General features: G+C 41.5%; 1 protein-coding gene across 1 annotated transcript in view; it reads right to left on the reverse strand.

Annotated features, from left to right (window-relative positions):
- Window positions 1-14,510, reverse strand: part of C8B (complement C8 beta chain) — a 33,683-nt gene extending 19,173 nt beyond the window's left edge. Inside the window, exons 1-3 of the mRNA XM_081011789.1 lie at window positions 14,313-14,510; window positions 6,789-6,945; window positions 1,236-1,374 (exon numbers count right to left, since the gene is read on the reverse strand). Coding sequence (XP_080867915.1) covers window positions 1,236-1,374; window positions 6,789-6,945; window positions 14,313-14,404 — 388 coding nt within the window. The 5' untranslated portion in view covers window positions 14,405-14,510. The remainder of the gene's footprint in view (window positions 1-1,235; window positions 1,375-6,788; window positions 6,946-14,312) is intronic.
- Window positions 14,511-17,816: the final 3,306 nt, after the last annotated feature.

Consider the following 17,816-nt stretch of genomic DNA (forward strand, 5'->3'; position numbering starts at 1 on the left):
GAGGAGAAAGCTGATGAGGAGTAATTCTTAATATATTACGAATGTTGATGATTGTTGCTGCAGTATCTTTTAAAAAAAAAAATACGACTGCAATATTTTGAAATTCTAGCTGTGTATAATATGAGTCATTATAAGAGCTTGGGAAGGCAGTTTTCTTATTTTTCTTGCTGCAGTTTATAACCCAGAACAGATCTGAAATTCTTTGCAGCCTGTCTAGAGCATCTATACTTCCAGCACCCTGCCATGTATACTGCTGGAAAATGCACACGCAGGCGTGATTACCAAGCAGGCTTGGGCATAATGTAATCCAATAAATTTTAACAGCAGACATGAGAGAAAGCACGTGAGCTTCATTTTGATCTGTATGGACCTCTTAAAATGAACCTAGAAAGGGAGCTGGGAACAAATAAATTTTGTTATGATAAAGCTAACAGAGAGCATATCATTTATGATTTCTGAAACATGACACCACCAGGGGTACACAGCAGGTGGAATTGAACATTGTGCATTGTGTCTGCACATTCCGTCTGCACAAGCACTGCACCTCGCAGATTGGAACTGTTTAAACTATAGATTAAATATGAGCATGCAGTATGCTGGTGTACACTGTTGACGTTACAGGCACTTCACTCCTTCCCTGCTCATGCTCTATATGTGCTGCCAGGAAACAGTCCATCGTCTGACTTAGTCTGAACTCAGGCTTGTAGATTGTTTTCTCCCAACAAACCATAATTGGTAAGCCAATAACAACCCTTGGTTTCAATTCATGGTTTGTCAGGAAAGCAGCAAACCCAGATTGGAATTTAGTGCCGGACCCAGACTCTGGCCTGATTCCCAGCAGCGCAATAGCAGAAGTTGCTCGAGAGAAGTGAATCGCCCACTGTTTTGCATCATTCACCAGCACACTGTGTGTTCGCATATAAACCATAGTTTAGTTTAACTGTGGTTTAAAATGATGCGCAAACCAGGCCATTGTTGTTCCCTGTTGTCCCATTCTTCTTGCTGGTTTTATAATTATGTCTGTTTAATAATGCAAACCATATCAAATTTCAGTTGTGACAAATCAAACAATGTGAACTATTACTCTACAGTTTAAAAGGTCTGCCAAGAGTATGATTTCATTCACTCTATTAAGTTCAAATTTTCATTCACTCTATTAAGTTCGAATACAATACAATACATGGGGGCTTAGCCACTGGCTTCAAATTTAGGAAAACCACTTCTTATTCACTAACCTGTGGCACACACAAAGCCTTCACATCTAACTGTATTCCTGCAAGGTCTGTTTGTAACGCAGTCTTCAGTTTCTTTGTCAGAGTAATCACACGGGTCACCGCCAAACTGAGAAGGCCGTTCCACATGGACAAATCTGTACTGTAACAGAATAGAGATTATGAATTCCAGGTCTCCTAAATTAAAAAAGGCATGTATCCCTGATATCCCTAGATCTCTGCTAGTGGCAGCACCAAGCATCAATGGCAAATATCAGATTTCTTCCTATTCCATTTCTGTGGTTAAGAAGAAGGCATCTGATGGCATATATATATATATATATATATATATATATATATATATATAATGATTAAATGATCTCAGAATCAAAGCAGAGCCCAGTTCCCAATATATAGGTAAAGGTAAAGGTATCCCTGCCCGTTCGGGCCAGTCTTGCCAGACTCTAGGGTTGTGCGCTCATCTCACTCTATAGGCCGGGAGCCAGCGCTGGCCACAGACACTTCCGGGTCACGTGGCCAGCGTGACAAGCTGCATCTGGCAAGCCAGCGCAGCACACGGAACGCCGTTTACCTTCCCGCTGGTAAGCGGTCCCTATTTATCTACTTGCACCTGGAGGTGCTTTCGAACTGCTAGGTGGGCAGGAGCAGGGACCGAGCAATGGGAGCTCACCCCGTCGTGGGGATTCGAACCGCCGACCATGCGATTGGCAAGTCCTATACCAACTACCAAAACAATCAATCCACAAATCAATTTACAAAAGAGAAGGTAAAAATAAAGTACTAGTGTTAAAATTTATATCACAACATAGTGCAAGCGGTTTAACACTGTCTGGCCGCTGTGAGAATAGGATGCTAGGCCTGATCCAGTAGGCTCATCTTATGTCATATATACACATTAATATCCTGTTAATGCCCAAGCAAATGTATAGAACATATGTTTCCAAGTTGCTTTCAGAATGACAGTCAGGGATGTGTGTATGTTGTGGATTTTTGTTTTTGCTGGTTTTTATTCAGGGCTATGTTCAAATTAAGGAGTTCTCAAGGCTAGATCTCCCATGATTGTTTTAAATGATATTTATTAAGATTTCAAAGAATACAAGAATTACACAAAAACAAAAAGTAAAAATACAAGAAAATATAACAAAGAAATGAAAAATAAAAAGAAACATACAAAATAAAAACAGTTAAAAACACATTAATTTTCCATAGCATATCTTCCTTACACTTATTTCCCCGAACCTCCTCGTACCTCCCTTTTTTGTATTCCAGTTCAGTTTGTTAGTTCAGCAAATCCTTACCATTAAGCTTTTACCCATTTGTGAACCTTTTTTCGTATCTCTTAAAGCATTACAGCTGGAAACCACTTAGTTTCTATCCAACATCCTTCTAAGATTCATTAATTTTACAATATTTCTGTAAATAGTCTTTAAATTTCTTCCAGGCTTCTTTCACCGACTCTTCTCCCTGGTCTCGGATTCTACCAGTCATTTCTGCCAATTCCATGTAGTCTAGATCTCCCATGATTATGTGTGTTCTATAGCGATTAGGATGGCAGAGAAATGTCACCAGGCAGAATGAAGTTTTGCACCTTCATAACCGTGCATTCGATCTCTAATATATGTGTGGGATATACCTCCTTTGTGGGTTGAGGGGAAGACCAAACTAGTACTGCTCAAAGTATGCAGAATGTTCTCTTTTTGTTGCCATACTGATTGGCAGATAGCTACCCTTTTTGCTGTTTGAGGGAATGGTTTCCCCTGACCTCTTCATTACCCACCCCCCGGTCCTTGCACCTTCAGAGGTAGGGAGAAAAAGAGTGATTTGGGACACTTTGGTGGCCTGCCTGTGAAACTCCTTTCCCAGGAAGACCTGTCTGACTGCTGTTCTGTTGTTTTTCCGAAGTTGGGGAAAACTTTTATTCCCTTTTTAACGAGTATTCTATGTGGGGCTGCCCTTGAGACTGACCCAGAGACTCCAGCGGGTGCAGAATGCCGCGGCAAGACTCTTTACAGGGTCTTCGCTGCGAGATCACATTCATCCGGTGCTATACCAGCTGCACTGGCTCCCGGTGGAGTATAGGATCAGGTTTAAGGTGCTGGTTTTAACCTTTAAAGCCCTATACGGCCTAGGACCCTCGTACCTACGGGACCGCCTCTCATGGTATGTCCCATGGAGGACCTTACGGTCTTCAAATAAAAACATCTTGGAGATTCCCGGCCACAGGAATCTGGCCTCAACCAGAGCCAGGGCTTTTTCAGCCATGGCCCCGATCTGGTGGAACGCTCTGTCGCAAGAGACCAGGGCCCTGCGGGACTTGACATCTTTCCACAAGGCCTGCAAGACGGAGCTGTTCCACCAGGCCTTTGGCCAAGGCACAGTCTGACCCCCTCTCTCCATCTGTAATCCTCATAGAACTCTAGCCCAATGGTTGCCATTAATTTGATTCTGAATTGATTTTAGAATGTATTTTAATCAGTTGACTGTGATTTTATGTAAATTGTGCTATTTTTACTGTTGTTAGCTGCTATGAGCCCGGCTTTGGCCAGAGAGGGCAGGATATAAATTCTTCTTCTTCTTCTTCTTCTTCTTCTTCTTCTTCTTCTTCTTCTTCTTCTTCTTCTTCTTCTTCTTCACAGCATTGATTCTGAGAGGTCTAATTCTGATTAAAGCCCAGTTTTCTCCCCACTAACACAGAATAGTGGCCTGGCTACATGTTCCTTCTTGTATCAGACAAAACCATGCAGGCTGTAGGCCACTTAAGCTCTTAGCCCATAAGCAAAGCTGGCCAGGGATAGGATGGGGGCAAGTAGATCATCACTGTTGATAGGATTTGCACATAATTCATGTACCCTGCAGCTGGGAGCATTGCTTCGATGAGAGGATCGGGGTGGAAAGTCAAGGCTCTAATTTAATGCTCTGAAGTAGCATGCTGGCAAGTCCTGTCACCGCAGGCATCACTCCCTTGTCTTCACATCCCCCTTTGCCCCTGGATTGGCAATTGGGGAATTAGGAGAAAATACCCCTGAAGAAGCCAGTTCTGGCTAAGAGACTTCTCAGTACTGACATCTCCTCTAGGAACTGCAGCAGTTTTTGGATCAGCTGATGTCGCTGAATTGGTCCTCTGCTCTTGGTGGATGACTCCTGCCTTTCTGCTTATCTGCCTGCTCTTCTGCCAACCATGAACTCACCTCCCATGCTCCACCAAACTGCAGATGGTTTCCTCTCCTTGGGACCACTCTACTTTTTAAAAAAATGTTCCCAGCATCCTCACCTTCTCCCATGGTCTCCAGAAGCCCTTCTTGCTAGCAAAGGTCCAATCCTGCCCAAAACTAGTTACTAAGTGCCTGACAGGGTCCCAATTTCAATTACCTCTGACACCCTCCAAAATCCTCCATCCAGAAACACTAAGTGAGCAGGTCTGTGGAAATCTCTGGGGTTTGCTTAGTACCAGATACACGTATCTTCCGTCCTGCCTTGTCATACCATTAGGGCACATTTCAGAGATCAGATGTGCTCATGCAACTCTTTTCTATGATTTCATATTTGCTGTGGGCTTTAACCTATGCTGCCCCTGTTCATTGTTGACAGGGTGACTAGGAGGCCCATATGCAATGTATCACCAGTGCTGTCAGTTTCATTGTGATGCTGTGAAAGATGTCATGGGAGAAAGGTCTCAAACTTTTACTGGCTTTTGTGTACTTTTCAGTCATATGCTAGAGTGCCGATAAGCTCTATACTTCTAGATGCAACAGCCAGCATGCAATAAAACCTTCTCAGTTACAAGTTCAATATTATCTGTGCTCTCCTCGGTTTGCTATATCCACTTTTCTTAGCATCTAATACAATAGGGCTTTCAGCTGCTATTCCAATAACAAAAGTAATGATGATAAATAATCATATGTAAGCTGTGGCTTTGAGCAAGGCCAAAGAATGACTACTCAAAAAATGAGTAGCCTTAGCATGGTGACAAGATGATATTATACGGCACTTTTGAAGATAATGGGAATCTTACCACTAATGTCTGTAACAATCAAAGCCTTAGTCTGAAGACACTTTGTAGGTGGAAAATGCTCAAGGATGAAAAATGAGCAGCTGTGGGCCATAATATCCCAGCCAAAAGCAAGGATATTGAGGGCGCTCCACACAAATGGGCTCTACATCAGGAGTGCTCTAGCATAGCTAGTAAAGTGTGGCAACTTCCCAGTCACTTTCTGTACAAGAAAGACAATAAAAGGCTTGCTCCCCCACTGCTGTGCAAAGTGCTTTGCTGACCCCATGCTCTATGGTTAGCTCTAAGGGCTAGCAAAGCACATTGTGCTGCCCTCTCAAATGCCACACAGCCAGCTGGTTGCTGGGCGTTTTTGTGAAATGCTGCACAAGGGACTGACAGGTGTCATTGACCTGACATCAGACAATTTGAAAGGTGGGTTGTCCTGCCAACCTGTCAAAGGTGGCCTGTGGGGGTGGGGGAGAATAGGAAACTGACCCACTGGAGCAACAGAAAGCATATCTGCTCCATCTTTGCAGTGGGACTGCAAGCAGGCTGTTTAAGTGGATACAAAACAGGATTGCCAATAAATACTGAAGTTGGGATTATGATACCTCTGTTGAAAATAAGTGGAAGTAAGAGAAGACAATGGGTGGTGGACATTTTTAAATCATGACTTTCTCCCACTGATAAATCATTACTTTCTCCCACTGATTTTTTTGATTTTTTTAAATTCACCATTATGAAATGTGGACAACCAAACAGGTATGTGCAGCTGAACAGGTACAATGAGGTCTGAAATTCAGACCAGGTATTTGGGCCCCATAAATTGAACTGAACTGATTAATCTGCAGATTCACACCACCTGGGAATATTGGAAGAGGAAGCGGTGTCTATGTTGTGCTTGTGTAAGTGCAACCTCTGGTACCTGTTGGCTGAGCTGGTGTGATGGCATTGGATGCTCATGAACTTGCCTACTGTTTAGGGAATAGAGCTTGTCAAAATGATTGTAATCCAACTTTTGAAGGGAGGAAAAGTTGCTGGTTTGACAAGGATTGCAGCACAGTCCCTTGGGATGAGAGTATGCTTGAGGGACAGGCTGGAGACTAGAAGTGCATGGAAGCTAAAGGCCCAAAGGCAATGGGGGTGAATGAAGGAAAAAGAAATTTGGGGCAAGATAAATAATGGCTTGAGGGAATGGAGCAAAGGAAATGAGGACAAACTAAGTTTCTTTTCTCATCCGCATTTTTAAAAACTTTATTTCAAAACAAAATTTTATATTGTTGCTTTTAAGGAAGGGACTCTTTGGGGAAAAACCCACATAGATCAGTATGGCTTTGTATGCTCTGTGGAATTTCTATGTATAGCTATGAGAACACAAAAGGCCACCCACAAGGCACAAGTGGGCATTTTTCAGTGCTCTGAAAAATGAGGACCCAAGGAAATGATGTGTAATAGAGACATGGAGTTGAAAGGGAGCCATTTTGATTTGAATTAATCAGCCACTTTGCAAGCTTCTCATTGCAATACACTGAAATGCCACACAAACAGATCACAAAGACACTCACCCTTTTCCTCTGGCAAGGATCGCAAGCGCTCCATGATGACCAGCTGGAAAGTGTACAATCGATGGGCTGTGGTGGGTTGCTGGGAGACCGGCGCCATCTGCCTTTGGTCACATTGGTATCGGCTCCATGTAGTTGAAGAGAACTGTCTTTTTCTCCACTGCATTTTAATAGAGGGAAGGGTATTTTTTCATTAGGGCGCATGTCAATCTGTCTCCTATTTCTTAATGCCAGCACCCACCTGGGCACCAGTTTAGAGCACTTCCCATTCACAGAAAAAGAAACAAGGTGTTCAATTAAAGTACACAACAGTTTTGCCACTCTGCCTTGTGCAAAATTCAAATTGCACAACCAACTCAAGTATTGTAATTGCTGCATGAGCGAAATCCCACATAATTGAATTCTTGTGTGATTACTAAGGATGTGTGATGCAGAACTCTGCATGGACCACTGCATGCCCATCAGCATACCACTGAGAGGCATTTATTGTTGAAAACAGTCAACATACAACCTCAGTGCCCAGTACTAATGGTTGTGTAGATAGTATCCAGAGTTGATGTTGCATCTCAGCTTGAGGTGATGCCAACTTTTTTTTTAAAAAAAGATATTTATTAAGGTTTCCAATAAAAAGAACACATCGATACAAAATTAAAAATAAAAAAAGAAATACACAATTCAAAAGTACACAATACATAATCCAGGAAAAAAACACCAAAAGACAAAAAAGAAAACAGTTAAAAACAATACCACCTTTTCATCTCCATTTTTAAATTTACTTATTTTCTGGACCTCCTCATACCTCCCTCTTTTGTATTCCAATTCAAATTGTTTGTCCAGCAATTTCTTTCCCTCTTTCTTAATCCCAATCTTTAATCTTAATATAATATAAAATTAAATTTTACCTCTTAAAGTCCAAATTTCCATTTCCTTTAACTTTTTTAATCCTAATCCTTAATCTTGATCTATATATAACTTTAAATCCTGTACAGCTGGAAGCCACTTATTTTCAATCCAACATCACTCTAACATTCTTTAATTTTGCAATGTTTCTGCAGATAGTCTTTGAATTTCTTCCAATCTTCCTCCACCAACTCTTCTCCCTGGTCACGGATTCTGCCAGTCATTTCCGCCAGTTCCATATAGTCCATCATTTTCATCTGCCATTCCTCCAGTGTGGGAAGCTCTTGTGTCTTCCAATACTTTGCGATGAGTATTCTTGCTGCTGTTGTTGCGTACATAAAGAAAGTTCTATCCTTTTTTAACACCGTTTGGCCGACTATGCCCAGGAGAAAGGCCTCTGGTTTCTTGAGGAAGGTATATTTAAATACCTTTTTTAATTCATTATATATCATTTCCCAGAAAGCCTTAATCTTTGGGCACGTCCACCAAAGGTGAAAAAATGTACCTTCGGTTTCTTTACATTTCCAACATTTATTATTGGGCAAATGATAGATTTTTGCAAGCTTGACTGGGGTTATGTACCACCTGTATATCATTTTCATAATATTCTCTCTTAGGGCATTACATGCCGTAAATTTCATACCTGTGGTCCATAACTGTTCCCAGTCAGCGAACATAATTTTGTGTCCAACGTCTTGTGCCCATTTAATCATAACAGATTTTACCGTTTCATCCTGAGTGTTCCATTTTAGCAGCAAGTTATACATTCTTGGCAAATTCTTAGTTTTGGGTTCTAACAGTTCAGTTTCTAATTTTGATTTTTCCACCTGGAAGCCAATTTTCTTGTCCAATTTAAATGCCTCCATTATCTGAAAATAATGAAGCCAGTCTCGCACTTTGTTTTTAAGTTTTTCAAAACTCTGCAATTTCAGTCTATCTCCATCTTGTTCCAAAATTTCCCAATATTTCGGCCATTTGACCTCCATATTGAGCTTTTTCAAGGCTTTCGCTTCCATTGGTGACATCCACCTTGGAGTTTTGTTTTCTAATAAATCCTTATATCTTATCCAAACATTAAACAGCGCTTTCCTGACAATATGGTTTTTAAATGCTTTATGTGCTTTGACCTTATCATATCACAAATATGCATGCCATCCAAATACATTGTTAAAACCTTCTAGATCCAAAATGTCAGTGTTTTCAAGAAGCAGCCATTCTTTCAACCAGCAAAAAGTTGCTGATTCATAATAAAGTTTGAGGTCTGGCAGGGCAAATCCACCTCTTTCTTTTGCATCCGTTAGTATTTTAAATTTTATTCTAGGCTTCTTGCCCTGCCAGACAAATCTAGAAATATCTTTCTGCCACCTCTTGAAACAATCCATTTTGTCCACAATTTGCAATGTTTGAAATAAAAACAACATTCTAGGCAATACATTCATTTTTATCGCAGCAATACGGCCCAGCAGTGAAAGCTTCAAATTTGACCAAATTTCTAAATCTTTTTTCACTTCAGCCCAACATTTTTCATAATTATCTTTAAATAAATTCCCTTTTTTTGGTGTCATGTTAATCCCCAGGTATTTAACTTTCTTAACCACTGTTAAACCTGTCGTATTCTGAAACCTCTCTTTCTCCATTGGTGTTAGATTTTTCTCTAAAACCTTAGTTTTTACCTTGTTCAATTTATTCTTCTTTAAGTCCCCCCAATTCATCAGAAAGATAACAATCTATATTAAACAGTTACTTTAAGACCAGGAGATACCTATCCACAATATTGTATCCAAATTGTATTTCCAGTGCAGGACTAGCTGTCAAAGTATGTTCAAAGACAGTACCTTTTCTCCAACTTTTAATTGTCTCTGGGAATCCGTTCCCAAGGGATTGAGCGGTGGTTTTTATCTTCTTTTTCACACCTCTTCTTAAAGAAATAACATTCAAGGTTTCCCCCCCTCTTCCCTCAAGTTGAGGGGGAAAAGTCCTGGTTAGATGATTGGATTAAAATCCTTTTATGCGTCTTTTCAAAGCTTCCGCTTTCAAGTTCAATGCTTTGTTTTATCTACAGAAGCGGGAGGCAGACTTCCTTTTTATACCTCTCCGCTTTCGGCCGAATTCCCTTCAAATTTGTACAGTTCCTTAATTGCATAAAATCCTACTCACGGATCGTTGATTTTCAAAGCCAAATTTCCAAGAAAGAAAGGCAGCGCTCTCCGGTCACAGCTCGCGGCTTCACTCCACGGAAGAAGCAGACGACTCACAGCACAGCGCTCCTTCCCCCGTTCCATTCCGGAACCCGTTGCCGGGCTCTTTCACGGATGGGGGGGGCGCCAAGCGTGCCCACCTAGTCCCAAGTTCACAGGCTTCCCCCGCCTGTGATTTCAAGGGTCCCCCGCTACGCCGAAGCGGGATCCGACCCTGTTTTCCGTGGAGCAATTCCCTCCGATCAGAGGGAATCCGCCATTAACCGATGGCGCCACCTCCGGAAGTCCGAGGTGATGCCAACTGACCAAAACTCACTGAAACTCAGTAAATGGTGAGACAAAATCTAATAAGCCCAGGCTGAATTTAACCTGCCACTTTGAAGTCCCTTCTTAGCTATTGGCTGAATTGCTATGGTGTCACAGAAGCTTGATATTCAGAGCTTTTTCACTGTATTGAATTAGTGGTCCTCCCTCCAGACTTCTTGCTCCCTCCACAAGTATATGGTTCTCACTGGATTAGGTAACTGATAGGTGGATTTGTAGCTGGTTGACTGACTGAACCCAAAGAGTGCTTATGAATGGTTCCTCAACATTCTGGAAAAAAGTGATGACAAGTAGGGTGCTACAGGGTTCTGTCCTGTGCAGGGGTGCTGACATGGAACCCAGGTTATGGGTACCCAGTGGAGCCCATGACGTAATGTGCCGTCATGATGTCATGACATCATGATGTCACGTTGTGGCGGTGGCTCAGCGGCACTTCCGAGGCCTTGCAGGGTTTCGAAGGTTACATCCGAGGCCTCGCAAGACCTCTGATGCGACTTCCGGTTTCTACTGGAAGTCGCATTCGGAGGCCTGGCAGGGCCTCTGACATTGCTTCTAAGACCTTGCAGGGCCTTGGAGGTCACATCTGAGGCCTCGTGAGTCCTTTGATGTGACTTCTGGTTTGTACTGGAAATCAGGTTTGGAGGCCTGGCAGGGCCTCTGACCTCCTCTGGGGGGTTGCATCAGGTCACTAGTAGAAACTGGAAGTCATGTCGGAACCCCATGTTGTGAGAGCTAAGCAAAAATAAAAATTGTGGGTGCCCTGGCATCCAGGGGCCCCGAGACCTGACATCTATGGTCCTGGGCCTACAGCTGTTCAGCATCTTTATCAACAACTTGAGGGCATGCTCATCAAATTTGCAGATGACATCAAACTGGTATTCAGAAGTATTAATGCTTGAGACTGTGGAAATCGGTGGGGAGCAGTGGCTAGCCTGTGCCCTTCAAATGCTGCTGGACTACAATTCCCACCACCCTCAGCCAGCATGGCCAGTGATCGGGGATGATGAGTATTGTAGTTTGGCAACATCAGGAGGGCAACAGGTCAACCATGCCTGCCTTATAGCCTGGCTGCAGCTTGAACATGGACAATTTGTGGGACTCTTTCATGCCTTCACTCTGAGATGCTTATGAGACAGAGATGGGACACAGAGTAGTTGCAAATGGCCGGGTTTCCATTCTGCCTCTTTAACATATGAAGGGATTTTATAGGTTTTAATCTATATGTATTAGTAGAAATGGAGGAAGGTAAAACAAATACATACACACAACCAATTCACTTTCTGTAACTAATACAATACCTGATAGGAATCTATTCTTTTCCTTGTATATTATACAACCCATCAACGGTTTCCCATGAAACAGAGAGAATACTTCATATTTCAAGTTGACACACTGACGATTGTTACCTCCATGTAAAACATTATGAGTCAAATGTTAAGCCCTTTTTTCTCAGACAAGGCTATTAATAAAAACCTGATAAGTCTCTCTGTGTGCATGTGGTGTAAAGCCTTTGACTGCAGAAATGACATGAAATAATACTAGAAAACCTCCTGATATCACCAGCAAAAAGTAATCTATTTAGTGATCATTTTCAGGGTTGAGTATGCCTCTTCAGATGTGCTATATCAGAAACATACGGAAACAAAACATAATAATAATAATAATAATAATAATAATAATAATAATATAGAAAAGGCAGTAAGGATTTGCACACTAGCTGTGCCCCCGCCACTCAATCATCCTCCATAAGTTGATCTTCTGAACCTGGGACACTCCGCATGAACTCCTAAGTGTCTCCTCATGCATTTTAGAATTGGAGTCCTAAAAGACTGCCCTCCAAGCTATGCTTGATAGCACACTTATCGCTGCCCTCTTCTTCTTCTTCCTCTTCCTCCTCCTGTTTTCCAGAATGACATATAACGTATTTTAATGCTAGTCTGAAAACTGTGTGGTCCACCAAGCCATATTCAGTCCCAAGGATTGTTAAGCCTGTTCTACTGCTGCCTTCTAGGGTTGGAAAAATGGGAGGGGGAGTGTCAACTGCTTGGCAGAAGGATGCAGCATTTGGCTTGGGGGGCCTGCAAATTGTGCAGTCCTGTTTTAATGAGCTCCCTTAGGACTAGGGAGGCAAGATGCGCCTGTTTCAAAGACACCTTCAAATAGGTCTCATTGTATTTTCCAAGGAATACAAAACATGGCGGGGAGCAGCAGTGTTTTGCCATCCTTAACACACAGATCCACGAGTCTTATTTATAAATTTTTCTGGAGCAACAAGCATGCCTTGTGGTTGCAACTATTACTTCCTACAATCAATTTTCTGAAAGTCTTTGGGAATGTAATCAAACTTTAATTACAAAAGAAATTAAAATGATAATTAATTTTCAACTGGCAGTTAATAAAAGCTTCCATCCACCTTGATTATAGTGGGTTAAACACCCAGAGCAGGGTGTAAATTCTGCTTCGAGGAGTAATTTGAAAAACAACAACAACAGCAAGCCAGAAATAGAGAACAAAGACAAATGCTATTTTCTAGAAAGATGAATGCACAATGCACAAATAATTAAGATGGGAATGCCACTGGCTTCAGCAATTTCTTTTAGCAGAAGCAGGTTTGCAACAAGTAGGTTTACATGACGTAAGTGTACATTTTACACCGCCATGATATATTCCAATTGCTTGCCCAGTTAAGAAAATAATTGATACTTCTCTTAATTGCACTGCTTACAACTTAATCAGGCATTGAAAGGTCTGATCGAAAGTGAAACACAATATACCTACCTGACATCTGCTTAACACTTTTTGTCATATTAAAATAAATGAGTGCTATTATTAATATTAGGAACAAAAAGCAGCTAAGTAGCGAGGGGTGGCTGTTCCTGGCATAGAGTGCAATTCTTCAGAATAAGATGACAAAAGGGGTTGATGGGAGAAGAGATTATACATAATGAAGGTCTGACGAAGTTACAACAGGGCAGCAGTGTAGGAGAGGTGGAGGGCTTTAAAAGTAAGGATGAAGTGCCTGAGGTTAACGTGTAGGGAAACAGAATTACATGATCAAACAATAGGTGGAAAATGTGAATTTAGTGTGTGTATGTATTTTTTAAAAAGGGAAGATTTTGCGGAAGAGGGTGTTAGTAGGAAAGAAGTTATAGTCGTCTTCCAGATGACTTCCTGATAGAAGTAGATGTACAGGAAAAGGTAACTCTGGGAGATGTAGTAAAGGATGCAGAGTTTGCTTGGCTGCTAAAGGAGAAGGACAGGAAAAAGTCAAAGGTGGCCCTTTAGTGACATGCCTCTGAGATGGACAGGCGAAGTACCTAAGAAACCCAGAGTGAAGATTCTTTAAGTATTACACTAGCATTGTGGAAGAACCATGTCCATGTGTTTATCCTATGGGCATCAGTGTGATATTTAAAGGCCTACAGCCACATGGACCTTTCCCGTAAAATCAGCTCTAGTGTTGCAGGCCTTTAAACGTTAAATAATAACAGTGGGATAAACTTATAAACAGCAGCACAGCTCCTGTAATGGAAGGTGAGGATTAATGGTTGCAGACCAGTGTCCCTGTTTTCCAGGGGCAGTCCCGGATTTGCAGAAGCTGTCCTGGTTTCTGATTGATCCCAGAATGTCCTGGGAGAAATGCTGTAGGGTATGGAATAGGACATCCCTATTTCATTGGATAAGTGTTGGAAGGTATGTGGTTGACAGCATGGAAACAGAAGGTATCACTCATATGAAGTGGAGTATGTGCAAAAGTGGAAGTGACAAGTTGGCATATACAATATTCACTCCCCCCCCAATATCTTAAATTTTAGACTTGACTAGGCAAGACAGCCACAGGGAGAAAGATGTTACTGAATATCAGAGCACCATTTCACATACTTTGGAGTCTCCAAGCGATCAGGCTTGTTCAAATGCATGTCACTTTGCAACATGTTCAGTTCAATATGGTCCTCCTTTGGTAAAACTTTGCAACTAATCCAGAAATAGCTCAAGAGGCACTTTCCATGTACCACACAAATATCAGAACAGAAGGTTACCATTAAACGTCACTATCTATCACATTACCATACTGATATTGGTTTGAAAAACAATATTCACTTACCTGGAGCAATGCAAATTTAAGAAGCTTATGCTTACACAGATCACGAAAACTCTGGCCAGCCACGAACAAAAGGGTATAGATGCTGCACTCATGTTTTAAAGTACTGTGGGAAATCTATAGCATGTTTCTTTACTAAATCCGCTTGCTACTGTGTTTGAAAACAGCGGGGCGAGGAAGGTAGATTAGTAGCTGTTTCCCAGCAGGCAAACAGAAGATAAGCTACCTTCCGACAAATTTAACAAAGTTTACTGGTTGGACAGAGCCTTCTACTGGGCCGCTGGAAAACTGTTGGAGAAAGTCGGAGACATGAAGCACAGCTCAGGACCTGTTTACTGGCCTGTCTTACATAAATCTAAGGCTGCAATCCTATAGCCAGTTATGGAGATTTAAAATGGGAACTCTATGCATAGTAACCTGGGTGTAACATGCCTTATTGGACACACAGTGGGACTTACTACAGAGTAAGGAGGAACAGCAGGGGACTGCAACCCCTGTTAACTTCTACCTATAATTGGCTTCCCATTTGCGGATTAACATTACAATTCTTTGTATTTAATGGTGCTTAGTCTCAGGTAAGTATAGGATTTCACTAGTAAAGTATTTAAAATCTTAATTTAGAAAAGATTTGAATAGGAAATCATTATCGCCCTCAAAGCCCAGTTCCTACCTTTCTGTTTTCATCCTGAAATAATCAATCACAATGAGTTAAAACACAGAGACTTCCTTGATTCTGCAGGAAAACTAAACCATCTGCTAAAAGTATAGGTGATCCTGGTCAAGATCAATAAATGCTTTAGGGTCACACACACACACACCTTATTTTTAATTGTATATTTTTATCTCATGGCAGCCACATCTTGAATAATACACTGCAGATCATATTCTGGAGCTATAGCCACTCCGCATCAGAATAAAAACAAGGGTAATGAAAAGAAGAGGCAGGGTCTACAACTAGACATAACTGCTTATAGTCTGATGCTTGGTTAAAGGGATATTTTCACTACCCGTGATGTGGATCCAGCAGTCAAAAGCAGGTGGGAATTCCACAGATAACAAGGACTGTACTGATTTAATTGTAGTTGAATGCTTGTGCCAGACCTCAACCACCAGCAATTGCTTCTTTTTCCTACCAATTATAAATAGAGTCAAGGGCTCTTTTAAATAATGAGTTGAGCACAATCTTATCTTTGATGGCCATTAGTACATCAAATTTCTAAGGAGGTTATGTTTATTTATGTGTAAATTTATTTGTAAGTTTTTACAAACTTTCAAGGCAACTAACAATCTGATACAATACAACGCCATTAACCCCCCCAGAAGAATTGATAAAACAAACCATAAACCAATTGAAGAAAAAAACAGAAAACAAAAATGGGGGGATAACGTTATAGAATTCTATTTGCAGTGCTACCACTAAAAGGGCCCTGTTTTCAGACATTCTCCTTGAGGAGACCTGGAGGGCAGCTTCTACGCACTTTAACTTGCCTGGCACAAGTTCTTCAGGTACGGTCATACTTCGGGTTAAAGTAGCTTTGGGTTGAGCGTTTTGGGGTTGCGCTCCGCAGCAACCCGGAAGTAACGGAATGTGTTACTTCCGGGTTTCGCCGCTCGCGCAGACGCTCAAAATGACATCACGTGCATGTGCAGCAAATTGTGGCACGTGCAGAAGCACAGACACGGGTTGTGTTCGTTTCAGGATGCGAACGGGGCTCCGGAACGGATCCCGTTTGCATCCAGAGGTACCACTGTATTCTAATTACTATCATGAAATCTAAAAGACATGAATTACTACAACATACATCCCTTATACATTTATAAGTCCCATTCAAACACAAAGCTAAAAAAATAGAATTGTTTTATTGCAACATCATTTCTTTACAACAAACAACTTAGCAACAAGCATTTAACAGAGAACTTGTGCCATATCAGCTGACTTATTATGGGAAGTGCTCAGGAAAGCCTGAGTTCTGCCAACTGGATTCTCAGCAGATGGCCTAACCGATCACCTTTCCCCTTCATCGGTATTCAATGAAGACTAACAATTAAGAAAGATGCTTCAGGCTGTCCAAAGGTTTTGTCAGCTTCAAGTCCCATTGGTCCCAGGACTAACAAAGATGTTTCTAGCAGTGGCTTGACCTTTGATGTGATCAATTTCACTGTTAATCATTAGTGCACAGATAAAATGCCATTTACTGGAAAGTTTGTGGATCACTGTTTGCACAGAAGGCAAGCAGTATCACCTGAGATTATAGATACAAAAAATGTTGTATATTTTATAAAAAGACAATGCAGAACAGAATCCGACAACCTACAGTGAGTGTCGTTTAGAAACAACAATAGCACCCAATTACTAAATATAATTTATAATCTCTTGTTTTTCCAAAATACTTTTATTTATTGTTCTGCAGTATTAACCAGATATATGTTAGAATAAAAAATTACACAGAAAGTTAGTGATCGTATTAGATACAGTGGTACCTTGGTTTGCACACGTTTTGGATTACAAACCTGTTAAACCTGGAAGTGGGTGTCCAGGTTTGCAACCTTTTTTTTGGATTACAACCCCCCCCCTTTTTTTTTTGGATTACGAACAAATTTTTTGGGAGGCCCCATTGGCGAAAGCACGCCTTGGGTTACAACCTGTTTTGGTTTACAAACGGACCCCCGGAACAGATTATGGTTGTAAACCAAGGTTCAAAAGTATCATAAATGAGACACCTAGCAGACATAACTGGGTACATGTTTGTACATACAAGAGTGTCAGCCAGATTGTGAAGACTAATACAGTGGTACCTCGGGTTAAGTACTTAATTTGTTCCGGAGGTCCGTACTTAACCTGAAACTGTTCTTAACCTGAAGCACCACTTTACCTAATGGGGCCTCCTGCTGCTGCTGTGCCGCCAGAACACGATTTCTGTTCTCATCCTGAAGCAAAGTTCTTAACCCGAGGTACCATTTCTGGGTTAGCGGAGTCTGTAACCTGAAGCGTATGTAACCCGAGGTACCACTGTATATTATTCGGTCTTGATTCAAATTAATGGTCAGAAAAGAAAATCATAATATTAACTTGCATGCCAGATCACAGAACAGGTTATATCAAACTTTCAGAGATATTTGCTGTACTCCAGTACAGAATTGGCAATGCTAATTTGCCAATATCCACTGTTGTCATGCTGCCCTGAAAAGGTTGGCCACGAGTGAATGTAGTCCTTGAGTCAAAAAATGGTTAGCCACTCCTACACTAGACCCTTGGTGGTTTATTCCATCAAGTAGTATGAAATATTCAAGTACAGTGGTACCTCGTGTTATGTACCGCCCCCCTTATGAATGCTGCGGGTTACGTGCTCTGCTAACCCAGAAGTAGATGCCCCCTTGTTGTGACCTTTGCCCCGGGATGCAAGCAGAAGTCACGCTCTGGAGGTGCCCTTAGCAAAAGCACACTTCATGTTATGAATGGTTTCCAGTTACAAACGGACCTCCAGAATGGATTATATACGTAACACG

The sequence above is a fragment of the Podarcis pityusensis genome (genome assembly GCF_964106645.2).
Source record: "Podarcis pityusensis genome assembly, chromosome: 6".
NCBI lineage: Eukaryota > Metazoa > Chordata > Lepidosauria > Squamata > Lacertidae > Podarcis > Podarcis pityusensis.